At 45.1% G+C, this 17,834-nt stretch overlaps 1 protein-coding gene across 1 annotated transcript in view; it reads right to left on the bottom strand.

Annotated features, from left to right (window-relative positions):
* The window catches only part of DUSP10 (dual specificity phosphatase 10), a 38,530-nt gene extending 32,616 nt beyond the window's left edge, over positions 1-5,914 (bottom strand). Inside the window, exons 1-2 of the mRNA XM_058533671.1 lie at positions 5,227-5,914; positions 2,203-3,056 (exon numbers count right to left, since the gene is read on the bottom strand). Coding sequence (XP_058389654.1) covers positions 2,203-3,013 — 811 coding nt within the window. The 5' untranslated portion in view covers positions 3,014-3,056; positions 5,227-5,914. The remainder of the gene's footprint in view (positions 1-2,202; positions 3,057-5,226) is intronic.
* Positions 5,915-17,834: the final 11,920 nt, after the last annotated feature.

Raw genomic sequence — 17,834 nt, 5'->3', positions numbered from 1 at the left:
TAATAATAGATAAAGTAGATCACAGACTCTTTTGTTCCTAAACTACATATTTTTAACCAAATTCCCAGATATTTGAAGAAAAAGCCCCCAAAGCTACAAATAATCCAACCTCTACCACCAGGGCGTCTTCCAGGTCGACCGCCGCTGTGTCTCACCAACCCGAAAATGACGAGCCCTGACGGTGGCCACCCAGGGCGCCCAGTGGTGAGGTCAGCAGCATGTCCAGCCCCGCCCCATTGAGGCTATCTTACTCACTGACACTGAGGAACAAGCCCAGGCTGCCCAGATTCTCAGCTGCATCCACAGGAGAGAGGGAGAGGAACCCCACTTTCATCAGGGGCACCCAGGAGATGCATTTCTCAGTGATTGACAAGCCACTTCCATACACAACAATGCCCACTGCAAAATAGAGGGCAGGATCTACAGCTCCTCCTAATCACCCTCATGTTCAAGTCCAGGGTCATCTTAATTTGTAGTGTTCGATGCCTGTTTTCATATCATGCAGACACAAAAGGCCTGCTTTTTCTCAAAAACATCTACTCTATATGAGCAAAGAGATGATCATCAAGACCACTGGCTACACCCTCTCTTTGTTCCCCAAGACAAACTACCACAAATGGGAAATTTGTAGATCGTATTTTCTCATCCAAAAAAGATGAGACAAGCCAAGATCATGGTGAGAGAACACTAGCTGGGTAAACCTACGGGGAATCACTCAAAGGCAACCAAACAAGAATATATAGCAATAAAATACAGAGCTACACAGAGGAAGTCTGAACATATCTGTAACCCCAAGAAAACCCATCAACAACAACAAAAAATGCCTGGGAGCTGCTGGAACTCTCTGGATATGACCTCCATGATGTACTCCTTCCCGTCAGAGCCCAGTGACCCTAGGGAAAGTGGTGCCTTTGTGGTAGTTGAGCCCAATGAAAACAAGCTTGAGGAGAGAAGTGGAGGATGAGAAGGGGAATTATATCAAAGGAATTCAGAACCATATTTCCAAGAACACGACTTAACAAAAGGCAGAATGCATCACTGGGAAGACAAGAAGGAGAATGCCAGAGCTGTCTCACAAAGACAAAACAACTAACTTGTTCACCCCAATGGCCTGTTACAATTTAAATATGCAAGGTATTCAAAGGAACTCAGCAACACCTTTGGTCAACACACTTCAGGAGAATGGGTGGTGATGTGGCCCAGACTGTGTACCTTGGCTCAAAATGAAAGAGAAGAGAAGAAACAAGATGACTATCTCTCACCACCACCACCACTGGACAGAAGACACCAAAGAGGAAGAGTGATGTACAGTGCCCCAAAGCGTGGTATCTGAGGGCAAAGAGGTGCAAGTGATGGACACAAGAGGAGGGATCCCCCTGCTAGGTTAGGCAACATTGTGTGGGTAATTAATTCCTCCTGCCAGGGCTCATTAGTGCTGATCTCACAGTTATTCTGTATCCAAGGTACTGGGGCAAGTGACCCACCACCCTATCCTGCGGGGCGCCATGAAGCCAATGGTTGTTAGGTGACGTCAGATTGAACAAAGTCTTAGGAAGTATTTCATAAAAATGACTCTGTCCCTTTGGAGCTTTGGCAAAGGAATGGATGTTTTTGGCGAACTTACACTCTCTGTGGAGCCTTACCGTAAGGATCTCTGACCTTCTCGACAGTCGCTTTATAAACCATTTAAAAGCCAAGCTGGTCAGAGAAGTGAGAAAGAGGAAGAATTTCCCACAAAAAGAGCTGGTACCTGTAGGCTTGCTTGTGGTTGACCATAGTGGCTGCTTCCTCTGTTCCATCAGCTTGGGTTAAGTCTGTGAGACAATAACTTTCCAACTAGTTATTGAAGGGAATAGAACTACCAGACCAAGCATGACTTGAGATACCAGCTGGTGTTATGAAGCCCCTTTTTAGAAAGACGAGAAAATAGTGTCAGAGAGAAAATAGTCTCAGAGAGTCTCACAATGCAAATTAGAAGATGCATCAAGACTGGAACCCAAATCTTCTGACTTCCAGTTCAAGGTTGCTGGGTGTCTCTCACTCTACCTAAATAACTAAGAAAGGGCATGGAAGGGAAGACAAGAAGAAAGTCTATTTTGGTCTTTTGTAGCCAAGATAGGGAGAATGCTGGTACTCCTAAGAGAAAACCCAGAGACCCCAGACTAATCAGGACTATGCTTGGGAAGGGAGCAGGGGCATTACCTTTCAACACCAGAGGTTCTTTGCCTTCTCTCTTCAGGGACTCGAGGACTATGTGAAGTGGCTGGGAGGGCATCACTCGGCTCGGCTCATTGGTATTCTCATCATAAACTATAATTTCTTTGGAAAAGATCCTCTTGAAAGAGTCCTTGCCTTCCCTACAGGAAATCAAGTCTAAGACAGTGATCTTGCCCTGTTGCAGTCTCCGCCGACTGATCTTATCTGCACAGTTAATGTGGACAGCTCCTTGGATGTGACTCTTGTTGTACTCCATGAAGGGCCTGCAATCAATGATGACAGGGCCCTGGCTTGGCAGGTGACTCTTGCTGCATTTGGTCATCTTCTTCGCCAAGTCATTGGGGTAGATGATTTTGATGCTGGCTAGCTGCTTGGGGGTCCCTGACACAGGGCTGCCCACCCCAACTGATGGACTTAAAGAGCCTGCATTCTCATTGTTGTTGACCATCTGGTTGACAGGGCAGGTGGCAGAGGTTCCGATGGCGGTGGTGGCGGTGCCAGTGGCAATGGCTTGGGTTTGGGTCTGATTGTCCTTGTCGTAGGTTGCCACAGTGCAGCAGCTGGCACTGCTGCATCCACAATTCAGGGAGCGGGCAGAGCCGCTGGATGAGGGCATATACGTCAGATTCGCAGCCTTTAGGGACACAACGGTGGTGGCGATGACAGGAGGGTGGCTGTTACTGCCTGGGGTGGCAGAGCCAAGGTAGCTAGAGTCTAAACCAAGGTTGAGATCCTGAGGTCGGACGGGCCTAGACAGTGCCACTACTACCCTGTCGTCTAAGGGAGACGGAGGCATGAGGAGGCTGAAAACTGGCAATTCAAGAAGAACTCAAGACAGTCTGTAAAGAAGGGGAGGGGGAAAGAAAGAATAAAGTCACGTGACACAAAAGGCAGTCTAATCCAATCCCTAGGAAAGGCCTTTGCATCCCTCTGAGCAAAGTCATTCTAAGTGCCCTTTATTAGGATGCTGGCAAAGCTTGAAACTCATTTCTATGGATTCAAAGAGGATGTAAACCTGAGGACCCCCATCTATTTGGTTGCTAAGTCCAAGGTTAAATGTAGAGTCTATGCAAATGTTGAGGAACAACGTTTCATGGACCTACATCAAAGTTCAGCCTTAGAGAAACTAAAAACACAAAGAATTAGAAAAGCTGAAGAAAGAAAGGAAGGCTCTTAAGAGGCAAGTATTCTGGGCCTCATCTCTTGGGCAGAAGTATATTGCAACCATTTGAGAAAGACTCATTTTTCCACCCTTGCATACTTTCCATTTAATTCCTTCACCCACTGCAAAGGCAGAGGAATGACCAAGAGCACTGGCATGGCTCACAGAAATATACAGCAGCTAAATATACATCAGGGGTGGACGTCAACTTTCTGCAAATCAGAATGAAACTATCCCCCTAAGTGAATCTCTTTCACTAGGAGCTATTCTTGTTTTCCATTTTACTGAGTCCTTTGAAAAGCACAAGATAGTCATGTTAAAACCTCCCATGTTTCCTGTTAGCCTATTATAAATTAATCTGCATTTCCCTTTTCATTACAAACTGGTGTCCTAAAATGAAGCCTCAAGTCAAGGAGCCAGATCTGGAAACCCCAACCCTGGCAGATCCATCACCCTTTACTTTCTTGCTGTGTCCACCCCCCCACACAGACACACACCCCTCTCCTACCTTTAAGGAAAGGACCACTTCAACCCTCCTCCCTTCTTCATTTCCCCACTGGCTATGCAGCCTAGAGCTTCTCACAATGGGAAGCAGCCACTGTGCATAATATTTCAATCTGGCACATATATCCCCCTCTTCAAGAGGAAGGATTCCATAAAGAAGACTTCTCAATTAGCCCGTCCCTGTTAAAGGCGGCAGTGAAGTGTTGCCCATCAGGTCTACCTCCTCTCTCATGAGAGAGCGCCTGCAAAAAGACAGTTCCTTCCTCCCTGTAGGCACAGGGACACTCTACAACCCAGCCTTGCTGGTTCCTCTCCTATTAGACATGCACACAGAAAACAAACCAAACCCCATGCCAGAGTCGCTCACCTAAACGAACTTCAAGAGATGTCTGGAAAAATGTCATCTGTCATCCGTCTACATACGAGTATCACCATTCTCTGACACAGAGCCAAAGTGTCACAGGCAGAATCCACACACGCGCGCACGCACACACGCACACAAAGAGGGGCACGCACCCATTGCATCTCCGGATCCCCACCGACTCAGGTTTCTCTCACCCACCTTTGGATGGGAGTGAAGGATACAATCCCCTCCCTCCCTGCCTTCCTCCTTTCATTCCTCCCTTGCGTAGTATTTTTTGAAGAGCAAGTACTATTCCAGAAGCTATAACTGTTTCCCAGCTGGACCAAACAGTGAAAGTCTTTGCTATTGTGTTACCTGGTAGAGTACGTCCCAGGATCAACAGTCGATTTCCTTGGAGAGGGACGCATAAGCGTGTTGACGGAGACACAAGCTGGGACCTCCACTTCCACACACAGTGCGTGGCTCACACACACACACACGCACGGAGTATGTAAAGAGATCCGCATCCCTGCAGCAGAGGGTCGGGCGTATATATTGCCCGTGAAACCATTCCAGACTGGCCCAGGGAACCTCTCACAGAAATACTGAGCTATCCCCACCCCTCGCTAGTCCTTCCACCTCTAGGCAGGGGCTGGAAAGACAATTAAGTGGTCAGAGAATGTTCCTTCCCCACTCCTGGGGCACTCAACATCCCCCTTCGCAACATAGCGCACTAACAAGCCCCAGGCATTTAAAACTGCCGCAAAGCATCCCAACAAACCTCGTCTTTTCTTCGCCCCAAATCCAAGTAGACTGCAGAGAGAGTAAACGCACAGGGCAGCGTGAGCCAACAGCCTGAACCCTGTAACCTCACCTGCTGTGGCTCGCCCGTAAGCATCGCAACACACACACACACACACACACACACACACACACACTCACAGTCACTCCGCCTTACACTCTCGGACTCTCAGGAGTAGCCGCAGTGACTTCCACTTACTTCATAAATAAGCGTAGCCCTCCACCATCTGGCGCTTCGCTTCGGCTATGGATTCGCGCATTCAGCTCCCATTCACTTGGCTTCATTGATCTCCAGCAGCAACATAGTTACTTTCTCTTTTGCTACACTGTAAATGTAAGGTTCTGAGGGGGCGGGCCGGCTGACGACCGACGGCACGCTGGACCAATAGGAATCCGAAGAAAGCTGACCGCCACCTCACAGCAGCCCACGGCCAATGGGCAGCCAGAGGGGGAGGAGTCGGGGGCGTGGCCTCGTCTCTTTAAGGAGGGTTTATCCGACGCCGCTTTGGATCCTCTGTGTTATAACACGGGAGGTGATGTCATTGGCAACCAATCAAAAACTTAAAAGGGCCAGCCGGAGCCCGCGCGGAGCAGCTGCTCTCTATTTACATGTAAACCGAACCGGCTGGATGCAGTTAACCCTTTCCGGGGCTGAATTGTCAATGGGCTGGACTCCCTGCTCCGGCTGAAACTGGCTTTGCCCACTTGACGGGATCCCCCTGCATTCCCTCCCCCGGGGACAGACCACGCTGTCTCTTTACTTCTCCTTCCTACTCTGGACGGATGACCAAAAGCGGCGGGGTAACTTTCTAAAGGCAAGAGACAACGAGAACAATCACTGTCCCCAGTGGGAAAACCGGGTTCTCCGAGTGGCTCGAAGTGAGTTGACAAACCCCAACCCAAGATTCACGGACGTCCGGAGCCGCCTGCGCCGGGACGGAGCCGAGCGCGGCCGGGGGCGTCGCTGCTGCTCCGGCCCGCAGCCCCGGGCCACGCGCTGGGGTCCCGGCAGGGAGGCTCGCCCAGCCTCGCCGCGGCCCGCGTCCTCGGGGCCGCCCCGCTCGGGCCCGCGCCGCCGGGGAGCGTCGGCCGCCCGCCCGCAGATGTCGCTGCCCCTCTGGCTGCCCTGCTGCTACCCGGCGCGGCCCCCGCTGGCTAGCCCACATCTGCGCCCCGGTCACGCCCCCGCCTCTCCCGCCGGCTTCCCGGGGCTCGACCCGGACGAAGCACGAGGCAGCGCCGCCGCGGAGGGCTGCTCGGAGGCGGCGGTCGCGGCCCAGCCCAGAAGCTGCAGGGGGCGCACCCCGAGCGGCGGCACGGGCGCCACCCCACGAGGCCGGACCTCCCGGGGCTCGCCTTGCGCTCGCCACGCCCCCGGGCCCGGCCCCCGGCCGCCCGCGCCCGGTCTCCCGCCTGGCGCGCAGGGTCCCGGCGCCGCGCCCGCCAGCCGCCGCCAGCCTGCAGCTCGGCTTCCCCGCGCGCCCGGGCAGGCACCCGCCACCCCGCAGGGCCCCAGGCGAGCGAGCACAGCCAGCCCGGCGCTTCCCAACAGCCGCGGCTGGCGGAAAGGAGCCCAAGCCGAGCGTCAATAACCAGATTGAGCGTGGCCGGCGAGCGTCGAGGGGGCGGCGCCGCCCCTCTGGGTTCCCCGCCCTGCGCCGTCTGCGGAGTCGCTGGCCCGGGCGCGCCGAGGAGAGAAGTGGGGGGCGAGGCAAGGCGGCCTGCACCTTTTTAGGAAAATATCAGGGAAACTTCGGGAGAGTTGTCTTGCGGTACGAAAAGGAGTGGAGATGCCGAGATCGACTAGGGAGAGTCTGCGACCAAGAACCCTAAGGAAACACAGTAGAGCTTTTTCCTGTTCCTCCTCTCCTGTCTCAGAGAAGAGGGGCGAAAGAGTGAAATAATTCCAGAGGAGCGATACATTGTGAGCCCTATAGAATATCTGGCTATCGTTTTTCTCTCTTACCAGATTGAAGATGTTTGGAGACATACTTCAGGCTCCAGGCCTAAGTCGTCAGCTAAGCCGCAGGGACATACTCATGTAACTGCTTTAAGTGCCGATCTGAAAGCAGAAGATGCCAAACCACGGCCCACAGGCCCACTATGCTCAGTGAGCTATTAAGAGAAATCTCTTTGGAATATATACATATATATATATTCCAAATACATATATATATGTATATATGTATCTTTTTAAAAAAATAATTTTCACATATCTGCATACATGTAAGCAGTCCAGCTTTCGTGCCTGTGTTTCAACATGAAGTAAATGCATACAATCATCTTAAACAGAAGAGGGCTTTGTGTAGCCTCTTCCACACTCACATACCAACACACATACACATTTACCCCCTTAATGATAACTAATGAGTGATTAGGGCACACCATTCTGTCCTTACACCTTGGGGAGCAGCAAGTCCTGGACAGGAAGGTTGGGCTCTGGGTAATTTCCACAGAAATCAGGAAAGAACTTCCCAGAGGGTCTACCCTGGATCTATCTGGAGCTGGAAGGCTGCAAGCTTGCCTTTCCCTGACCACAGATAATTATTGAAAAAATATTCATTAACTCAGGGTTAGAGAGTTCTGGATATAAATTCTGATTCTGACTCTCATTTGTTGTGTCTGTTCATCCAGAGTCACTGTGTTCATTTACCTATCTGTAAAATGGTTATTTTACAAAAGAAAAAGGGAAAAGTTCTGATACAAGTGCTCACAGAAAAAAAGATTCTCTGCTGATAAAAGGCATTCAGTAAAAAAGCACTGTCCTTGCTTCAGGAAATGGGGTGTCTCTATTTAAAGATACTTATGATCTATAAACTATGAATTCATTGCTAATGCCTCAATATCTAAGCCCAAACAAAGTAGGGATTTATACAATTGCAAGAGTTCTTAGCAGCCTTTCCTACGAGGCCCAGAAGGGGAAAGTAACTTCAAAAAGATAGGTAACTCATTTAATGGGATGATTATTTTATTACAGTTTCAAACTAGTGGATTATTGTAATTTAGTTGGTTAAGAATCTGAGACATCCAAGCTGAAAAATTGGGAAAGATGGCAAAATTCCTCATCATTTATCAAACCTGAAATGTGGAATAAACATGTCATTAACATATGCAAAGATGTAATTATTTTTTAAATTAAGCATCTCTAAGTCTATAGTCTATATTCAAATTATAGAGTGGCAGAAAAAATCAGATTCCAGATTGATATTTTTTCAGATGCTACTCGTCTATGCTTCTTTTGTACAAAAAAGGTATTTTGTTCCTATTTTTTGAATCATAAATGTGAAAATACTGTCTAAAGTACTCCCCTTAGATTTAAATTTGTAATACCAGTCAGCCAATGGCTATGAACCTGATCTGTATACAAATAAACCAGCGAAGCCTTAATGTTCAACTTTAGTCCCAAAGAAACAGCAAAGCATCTTCACTGTATTTGAATGTTCTAACATGATTATACTGAGCTATATCTTTGTTCCTACGAACAAACATTGTAATAAAAATATTATTTCTTTCAGTGCAAAGTGCTGTGTATTAAAGCCAAAAGATGAAGAGAATTTAGGGCAACAGATAAGATATGATATGGATACTGTTGAACAAATGTATGAATTAAATGACTTTTTTTGTGTGCACTCAAATGGTTAAGTGTGTGGGATGATGGCAGAAGATGGGGACTGGGTGAGAGCCAGGTTTTCAAAAGAATCCTCAAGGTGAAGGTGGATTCCTGGTGGTACTGGATCTAAGGCAGAGAAAGGCTTAGAGAAAACGGAAATAATAAATCCCAGGATAGAGGTGATATTAAATCAGGAAGAAGCAGGGAATGAGCTGAGGGATACAAAAGTGAGGTGGTATGCAGCTGAGGTTGTTGAAGCCAGCCTGAAACATCCTGGGACACCTTCCAGCCCTAGAGAGGGGCTGATGAGAAGATCCCCTGAAAGACGTGGCCCCTGCGGTGTTTGGTGGGGTGATGGAAACATAAGCAGGCTCATCGGCTTGTCTCACTATCCTTAAGTTTGGACACAGGAGGCCTGCAGATCTTTTTCCCTTTAAATCCATGGATAGGGTGCACTTGTGACTCAGGAAAAGTCTCTGGATCTGTGTTTTCCAGTGTGGAAGCCACTTCCGCATGTGACTATTGAACACCTGAGAGGTGGCAAATCTGAATGGAGATGTGCTGTGAGTTTAAAATACACACTGGATTTTGAAAACTTCATATAAAAAATGTAAAATATCTCATCTACTTTTATATTGATTACATGTTGAATCGTTTATATTTTGGAGATGTGGGGTTAAATGAAATATGTTAATAAAATTAATTTTACCTATTTCTTTTTACTTCTTAGAATAGGACTATTAGAAAGTTTTAAATGACATATGCAGCTTCCTTGTTTCTATTGGACAGTGTTGTTCTAGAACCTATAATGGCTCCTTTGATTTGAGGTCACCTGAGTGTCAAAGGCACCAAAACCACAGAGTGTTAGACCTGGGAGGAACATTAGAGCTTATCTCAGCTGGTGGTTTTCAAAATGTGTTAGGATAAGCCAGAGGGAGAAGGGATGCCAATGCAAGTGGGGGGATTAAAGTGGGAGCAGCCTTGAGCTGGTGGAGCTCTGAGATCACATGCCCACCCCCACCCTTCCACACTCAAGACAGATAGACACATTCTATTCCTGAGACTCCAAAGTAAGATTTCATTTGAAGAAAGGATTCTGGTTCATTTTTTGTTCTGTTTTGTTTTTTGGTCCTGGCCCTTCATTTTACCTTTAAGGCAATTTAAGGCCCAGAGAATGGAGACGGCGTGGCCAATGTCATGCTTGACCTCAGGACTTAACCTCATTTCCAAGTCTAGCAATAGAGGAGATGACTGACTGGTTGGGGGAATTAATAAGCTCCTGTCTCAACTGAGGCGAGCAGGTGCCCTTTCTAGGCAGTTAGCTTTTCCTCTCCTTCCACTCGCCCCCCAGCCCCCTCCATTTGTGACCTCACGAATGCCTACTGCTCTTGGTCCAAAGAGAATTTTGGCTAGGCCCGCATGTGTGGATCATTGACACAAGCTTATTTTCTTTGTGCAAATGACAAACAAAAAACTAAATCACTGGCAGCAGTTCTCCAGCAACACCTTGCTCTGTGATGGATGGCCTATTATTATCATGCATTACTACATCAAAGACTGGTAACATTTTCCCCTTTGCCAAGCTGGGCGATCATTTTCTCATTAGGAAATGCCATCAGGCCCACAGCCCCTCAAACCCAGGTGGCTGTGTCTGACGGTGTTGGGGAGAGTTATTGGGGGATGTGAAGACAAAAGGGAAGCATGCACCCTAAGTATTCCTAAAACTTCTTAAGACTTGCTTCAGGTCTAACACAAAGGAATTAATCCACCTTCCCAGCAACTCCTAGTAGCTTAAGATTGTACCGCTTCTGGACATAACAAGGTCCTTTAGATTACCAAGTGTGCCATAACGTGCCTTGCTGATCTTTACAATTAAACATTGACTGAACTGATTCTAAAGATCTAGCATTTGGGAAAGTAATAATAACAGGTAACATTGATTGAGTGTTTTGCTTTCTGCCCAGCTCTGCTGTAAGTAATTTACAAGCATTAGCTCATTCAAATCTTCACATCCACATCAATAAGGAGGTATCTTTATTAGCCTTAATTTAAATGTGAGGAAACAGAAATACAGACGAGGTAAATAATCTGCCCCAGGTCACACAGCTAGAAAGCAGCAGAGGCAACATCTGAACCCAAACAATCTGGCTCTAGAGCATCTGCTTTTAACCATTATGTTTTATGTAATTCATTCTCTTTGTGATTTTATAAACTTCTCTCCTATCCCCCTCAGCCTTCAGACTCCCAGGATATTTTTAATTGCGTCTTCATAAGAATTTGCTGTTTATGACTCTGCTTCCCCCTAAACTTCTCCAAGTCCATTACGTCTCCATGAGGTCTCTCTCACTGCTGCATCCTCCATGTTTGGGACTGGATCAAACCTCCGTTTTGTTTCCAGAATCCTCCCAAATAGTGCTCTAAACTTTGTCAGTGTTTGGATTTTGCTGCAAGCTGGACTGACAGAGCTTATGACACCTCTATTACCCAGACCATGTCTTGTTTGCCATCCCATCCCTAAGACCTGGCACAAGAGCTAGCACACAGAATGACCTCAGTAAGTTTCTGTTGAATGAATGAATGAATGAATGAATGAGTGAATGAATAGCATTTTTCTTATACATACCCCTGAGTTGTTTTTTATCTAGAGGCATACTCCAGCTCATCTGACACCTTTCTACTTACTGATTTGGTCTTCTGTGATAGCTGGAAGTTTCAGGACTTCTGATCCTCTTCTGAATTATTTATGCAGATATTAACCAAATGTCTGTCTCTGGGGAAGCCCTTTGTTTACACATCACTTGTTTGTTTTTTTACCGTGTTCTCCCATCTACAGTTTAACTCCAATTTCTTTTTTCCCCCTAGGATTTTATGTAAATATCAATATCTTTCTCATTGTGATCCATCTCTTTATAATCCATATAATATTTGTATTTTTGTATCTGTCATTACTCCTCCGTGCTTGATCTTCATCCACGCTTAGGAAATCTCTCCCTTCTTGTTCACTGAGTTTCAACAGAACGAAGGTATCTTCCTTTTCCCTTTCAGCTTCTTCCCTTTTATAGCACTCAAAGGCCTCCATTTCCTTGTGTTTATCTCCCTGACAGAGGGCCTGGCCAGCATTTATTGTCTAGCATGTGACGGATGCTGAAAAATAGCTTTTTTGAGAAAGAGGCTTTTCATTAAGGACCCACGCCTGGAAGTCAACAAGTTCTTCAAGTTCCTGGGAGTTGGGTGACGTGCTCCGAAATGAAAGCTTCTCCCCATTCTAGGCTAGATGGGGAGCTGCGACCCAAGAAGTCCTGTTTCTAGTGTTCTGTGAAGGTGGTCCACGTCCCCATGGACTTCCCACCGGGGAGAGTGTTCAGTTTTGACCCCTGATTTATGTGCTAAATAAAGCAACCACTTTAGAATTGCACTCTTGACCTGCAAAGGCCATGAATGTACAAACGTGGTGGATGAGTCCCTTTCTGGGTGGACTTAAGTGTCCACTGTGTGCTGGGTACTGAGCCACAGTACCACCCTTGGCACACAGTAGGTGCTCAAGTGAATTCAAGTCAGGTCAGGTCAAGTCAATGCAAGTTATTCAACAGATGAGAGAAAAACCCTTATTGGAGTTGGCTAGACTTTTAGTTCAAGTAGGAATCTTAGAGAAGGAAGAAATATTATTTATGCTATAAACTTCCAGCTCACAAAAATTTAGAATTTAAAGAAGAGAAGTAGATTGGATCAGAAAGTGGCCAAATCAAGTGCTGAAGCTATTTTTCTTTCATCTACTGATGCAGAGCCTGGGATGTAGCAGATATGGGTGACTGAGCAACTCTGTCCCCTTTCTATAGGAACACACTAAGATGCATAATTCACAGGGAATTCTTCACCACCTTCATGCTTCAGTTTGCAATTCCTGCTCCCAGGAACCAGGAGAACTGATGCCACTTGATAAACTGCTCTTCTGAACTTTAAATTGGATTAAGAACAGCAAGTAGTCCAATGAAGTGATTTCTCTATATTTTGCACAGAACAGAAATGACAGTAGATTCCAATTTCCTTTTCAGTGCACAGTCCCAATTTTCATGTAATACATGAGTTCTCCAAAATATGATCTAGAGAAATTAGAGACTTAGACACTTCACTCATCAAGATCACCTGGCATATTCTACCGATGGTTGCTTCTAGCCTATCTAGAATTTGTGACTGCTTTCCTTAAAGATCAAACTCTTTCCTACTTCCCACCCTCCAATTGTCAAAATTATTTGTGGAAGGAAAAGGAACGATTGAAAAAAGGAAGGAAGGCAGGCAAAAGGGAGACTGAGACGGTTGGTATTTTTTTGCTTTGTTTATAAATTTTTTGCCTGTATTTTTGACTACAGGTTAGGAAGTGTATTTTGGAGCAGAAAGAGGGCAAGGAGTGGGCAAGTAGAGGAAATGTTGCCTATTCCAAACCTTTTTGTTTTCACAAGCAAAATAGGCTAGAACAGAATCTGGCCACAGAAAGGGGTTGTTGAATACTTTGCAGCCAAAAAAATGTGGCAGCACTTCTCAGTCTGGTTGTCCAGGCAGACACTGGGCACACACTACTGGAATGGGAGGGAACCGATAGGGCTGTCAGTACTGGTGTGTCTCTATGACAAGCAGCTCTGACTCAGACAGCAACTGATTGCTTCTGTGCCAGGCCAGGGGGCTGCAAAGATGAAAGAAGCCGGTACTGGCCCTCTGGGAAAGCTGAGTGAGATCATGTTTAGGGATGTTCAAGTGCATTCCCAGAGATACTCAATTCAAACTTAAGAGAACCCCAAAGACAAATTTCTCTGATCCCACAGTATGAGCAGCAGATTGTGCCTCTGTCCTGTGAGGATGCAGGGCTTTTCCCCTTGTGTGTTTAAGCTAATTTATCTCCATCTGTGATGTTTAATTTCATGTGTCAACTTGGCTGGGTCATGGTGCCAAGACAGTTGGTCAAACATTATTTGGGATGTTTCTGTGAGGGTGTTTTTTTTTTGGATGAGATCACTGTTTAAATCAGTGGACATTCAGTAAAGCAGATTGCCCTCCGTAATGTGGGTCGGCCTCATCCAATCAGTTGAGGACCTCAATAGAACAAAAAGAGTAATCTTCCCCAAGCAAGAAAGAATTCTACCAGCAGATGGCCTTTGGACTTCAACTGCAACATTGGCTCTTCCTAAGTCTCCAGCTTGTTAGCCTATCCTGCAGATTTTGGACTTGTCAGCCTCCATAATTGCATGAGCCAATTCCTTAAAAGAAATCTCTCTATATAGATATAGAGATAGAGATATATACATATTATTGGTTCTGTTTCTCTGGAGAATCCTAACTAATCCATCTTTCTTTCCCTTTGTGGACAGAGCAGAGAAAAGCCTGTATTGCATCAAGTGTTAACACATCTCCATTCCTGTCCTATGTTACTAAAGACACACTGAATTGAGTGCTTCATCATCTTGGAGTGCCTTAATTTCCAAGAGTTTAAAACTGCTCTGAAAGGGTGATGAGGACACACTTAATAAATCTAAGACACCAAAAATATTTTATTAAAAAAAATCTAAGTTGGGTTATTGATAAAGAAGGATAACAAATCCCCCCCTCCCCATAATTTATTAGAAGAAAGTAGAAAATCCCAATGAGGCTTCTGGCTTTGGGATTCTAAAGCAATCTAGAGATTGGAAAGATAAAAATAATCCTGAGATACGTTTCTGAGCCTTTGATTTGTGTCCATTCAGCCTGAAGGAAGAAAGATATGAACATTTTTGCTTTCCTTGAAATGCATATTTAATCTTTATCTAAACATCCTGAATTTTGAGCCCCATCAGGAGTTTCCATAGTAAGTACAGCTTGCTTTCCCAATTTTCTATCATGTATTAATAAAGCCTTTTTAAATCCCAGAATTAATGTTGACATCTTGTTGCAGTTATTAATTTCTTGTTATTTTTGCTTTCCCAGGCTAATCGACCTACGGGTGAGTTATTATAAGATCGCAGCATAAGGGCCTAAGGAGTGGATTTCTCAAAATGAAGAGGTCACAGTTCACAAAACCACATCGGAGACAAAAATCTACTCTATTTTTGCAGCTGACTAATGTTGTCAGTTTTGCTGGCTTTTTATCAGGAATGTGTGAAGTGCTTGACCGTGAATCTACAGTTCTCCACTTCATCCTCCTTGGTTTCTAGCAGACAGAAAGCTCCCTGCCTATTATCTAGACCAGAGTTTCTCCAACTCTAAGTACACACAGATCACCAGGGTATCTTGTTAAAATGCTGATTCTGATTCAGTAGTTGAGGGGTGGCCTGGAGAGTCTACATTTCCTAACATGATTTCCAGAGACTTTGATGCAGCTGGTCCACAGGCTACACTTTGCTATCTAGACCCACACTGTCCAATACAGCAGCCACTAGCCACTAGCCGCATGTGGGTATTTGAGCACTTGAATTGTGGCTAGTCTGAATTAACATGTACTCTATGTATAAAATGCTTACCAGATTTTGAAGATTCAGTAGGGAAAAAGGACAAAGTATCTCATGAATAATTTCATATTTATTACATGTTGGAATAACATTTTAGAAATATGAGGTTAAATAAAACATATTATTACAGTTACTTTCCCCTGTTTCTTGTTACTTTTTTAAATGGAGTTACTAGAAAATTTTAAGTTACATATATTGTGGCTTGCATTATATTTCTATTGGATAGTGCTGCTCCAGATCAACAGAGCTGACCCTAGAGGTATTTATGAGGGACAGTGAATTCTTTACTTTTTTGATTAGTTTTCACCAGGCACTGAATCCATCTCTTACTCCATCTCCTTAGAACTATTGCTTCAGTATCTGCTCCCGCACCCATCTTCCTACTCTTTCCAAAGTCGCTACCAACACTCCTTGGCCATCTAAGGTCCTATTAGTCAGGGTGTATACTCTCTAGCAAGGCCTAGACAAAAATGACCTGGAAACCCTCTCAAAAATTCATTAATGAGACTCTCTTTTGTGTTCCCAAAAAAGTTTGTGACACATATACAGCATTTATAAAGGACCAAGTCTCATAGCAAAGGGAATGGGCTTTAGAATTAAAAGACCCTAAAGTTTAATTTGATCAATTTATTAATTAGTTAATACAATAACCTACTCTGTGTCTATCTTTTAGGTGCTAGAGAGTCAATGGTGAACAAAATTAACATATTATCTACTATAAAGAACTTACAATTTAGAAGAGAAAATAGACATTAAATCAGAAAGCCTGTGAATAAACAGGCTTGTATAGGATTGTACAATATAATCCCAGCTTCTCTTTTGTTTTCTTCTGTGAATATTCTTTACCCTTTCTGAGCATCAGTTTAATTTTTGGAATGGGAATAATAACATTGCTTCCCAGGGTTTCGTGAGGATTAGAAATAGTGATTATACTTGTGAAGTTAGCATAATGTCTGACATAGAGTAGGTAAGCAGTGAATACCTACTGACTGGCTAAGTAAAAACGAGCAACCCTGATCATATTTATTTGTTTGCTTATTTATATGCTGCCTGTGATGGTTAAGATTATGTGTCAACTTGAATGGGCTAAGGGATGCCCAGATAGCTTGTAAAACATTATTTCTGGGTGTGTCTGTGAGGATATTTCTAGAGAGATTAGCATTGAATCAGTAGACAGTAAAAAAGATGCCCTCACCAATGTGAGTAGGCACCATCCAATCCCTCGAAGGCCCCAGTACTACAAAAAGGTGAAAGGAAGGCGAATTCTCTCTCTCTTCTCCTGCTCTTGGACATCAGAGTTCCTGGTTCTCTGGCCTTTGGACTCCAGGGCTTATACCTTAGAACCTCAGCCTCGAACGGACAGTTGCACCATCAGCTCCCCTGGTTCTCAGGCCTTTGGACTCGGACTGAATTACACCACAGGCTCTTCTGGTTTTCCAGCTTGCAAACGGCAGCCTATGGGACTTCTGGGCCTCCATAACTGCATAAGCCAATTCATGTAATAAATCTCCTCTTATATATATCTATATACATCTATATAAGACATATATATCTTATATATATCTGTATACATCTTATTGATCCTATTTCTCTGACTAGCCCTGACTAGAGAGCCCTGACTAGCACATTATCTCTACAAAATCTATATGTGGTAGCTGGTTAGGTTGCTGTCAAATTGCAGACGGTAGGTGAACATTTGACTCTCGATGTAATTCAAGCTTCTTGAGTATATTTCCTAAACCCATTCTTTGCACGTAAGAAGCATTCAATGAATGTTTCTTGAATCAAACTGTACCCGGAAAAGACATTGCAAGTATCCTAATACAAACCTCCTCATTTGCAGAAGAAAATAGAAGCCAGAGTTGAAGTGACTTCCCCAGGAATACACTTTCAATAATAGTTCTAGAAAAGAATACACTGGTCATATCTGCTAAGTACTTGTGGAAGGAGAAGAATTTGTGGAAAAGCAGTCAGAGGAGTGAGGGAAGACCAGGGGAAAGAAGACCGTAGAAAGGAGTGAGTTTCAAGAAGAGAGAGTGGCAAGGTGTCAAATATGATAGGGGACTTCAGCAGGTGGTGATCAGAGAAGAGAGCTGGGCAGAACAGCTGGGAGCAGGTTGTGGAGAGGCAGGGGGTGGGAGCCAAGAAGCAGTGGAGGTGACAGTGTCAAAGACTCCCCTTTCAAGAAGTTTTGTGACTAGGAAAAGGAGAGAACTAAAGAGCTACATGCAGGAAGTAGTACTACCAGGAGACTTGTTGTTTGTTCTGTTTTGTTTTGCTTTAGAATGGAGGACTTTGGGCACTTTGGAGGCTGAGCTGTTTCTGGTTGAAATGAGATGTAGATGGTACCAGACAAGAAGAGGGCAATTGTCAGCACCAAGTCCTGGAGGATGGAGGATGGATACATGGGTCAACAGGACAGGGGCAATTATTAGCCTTAGAAAGTGAGAGGGCATCTTTGCTTCAGAGATGAAAAGGAAGCGTGAATAACGTTCAGTTATAAGCTTAGGGGCGAGAAGGAGAGTTGAAGAAGTGAAGAAGGAGGGAGGACAGTCTAGGGAGAGTAAGGAGGGCATCATATGCTGATGTTCCACCTCCACTTCCAGCCCAGACTCTCCTGAACTCCTAACCCAGGCTTCTCAAAGTGTGGTCTGTAGACTAGTGCGGGACCACACACTGTTTGTTGCTGCTCTAAATTTAGGGGAGGAGTTTGTGTTGGAATGC

Source organism: Diceros bicornis, chromosome 38, assembly GCF_020826845.1.
Source record: "Diceros bicornis minor isolate mBicDic1 chromosome 38, mDicBic1.mat.cur, whole genome shotgun sequence".
NCBI classification, from domain to species: domain Eukaryota; kingdom Metazoa; phylum Chordata; class Mammalia; order Perissodactyla; family Rhinocerotidae; genus Diceros; species Diceros bicornis.
The sequence above is the reverse complement of the archived record's forward strand: the minus strand, read 5'-3'. Positions and strand labels throughout refer to the sequence as shown.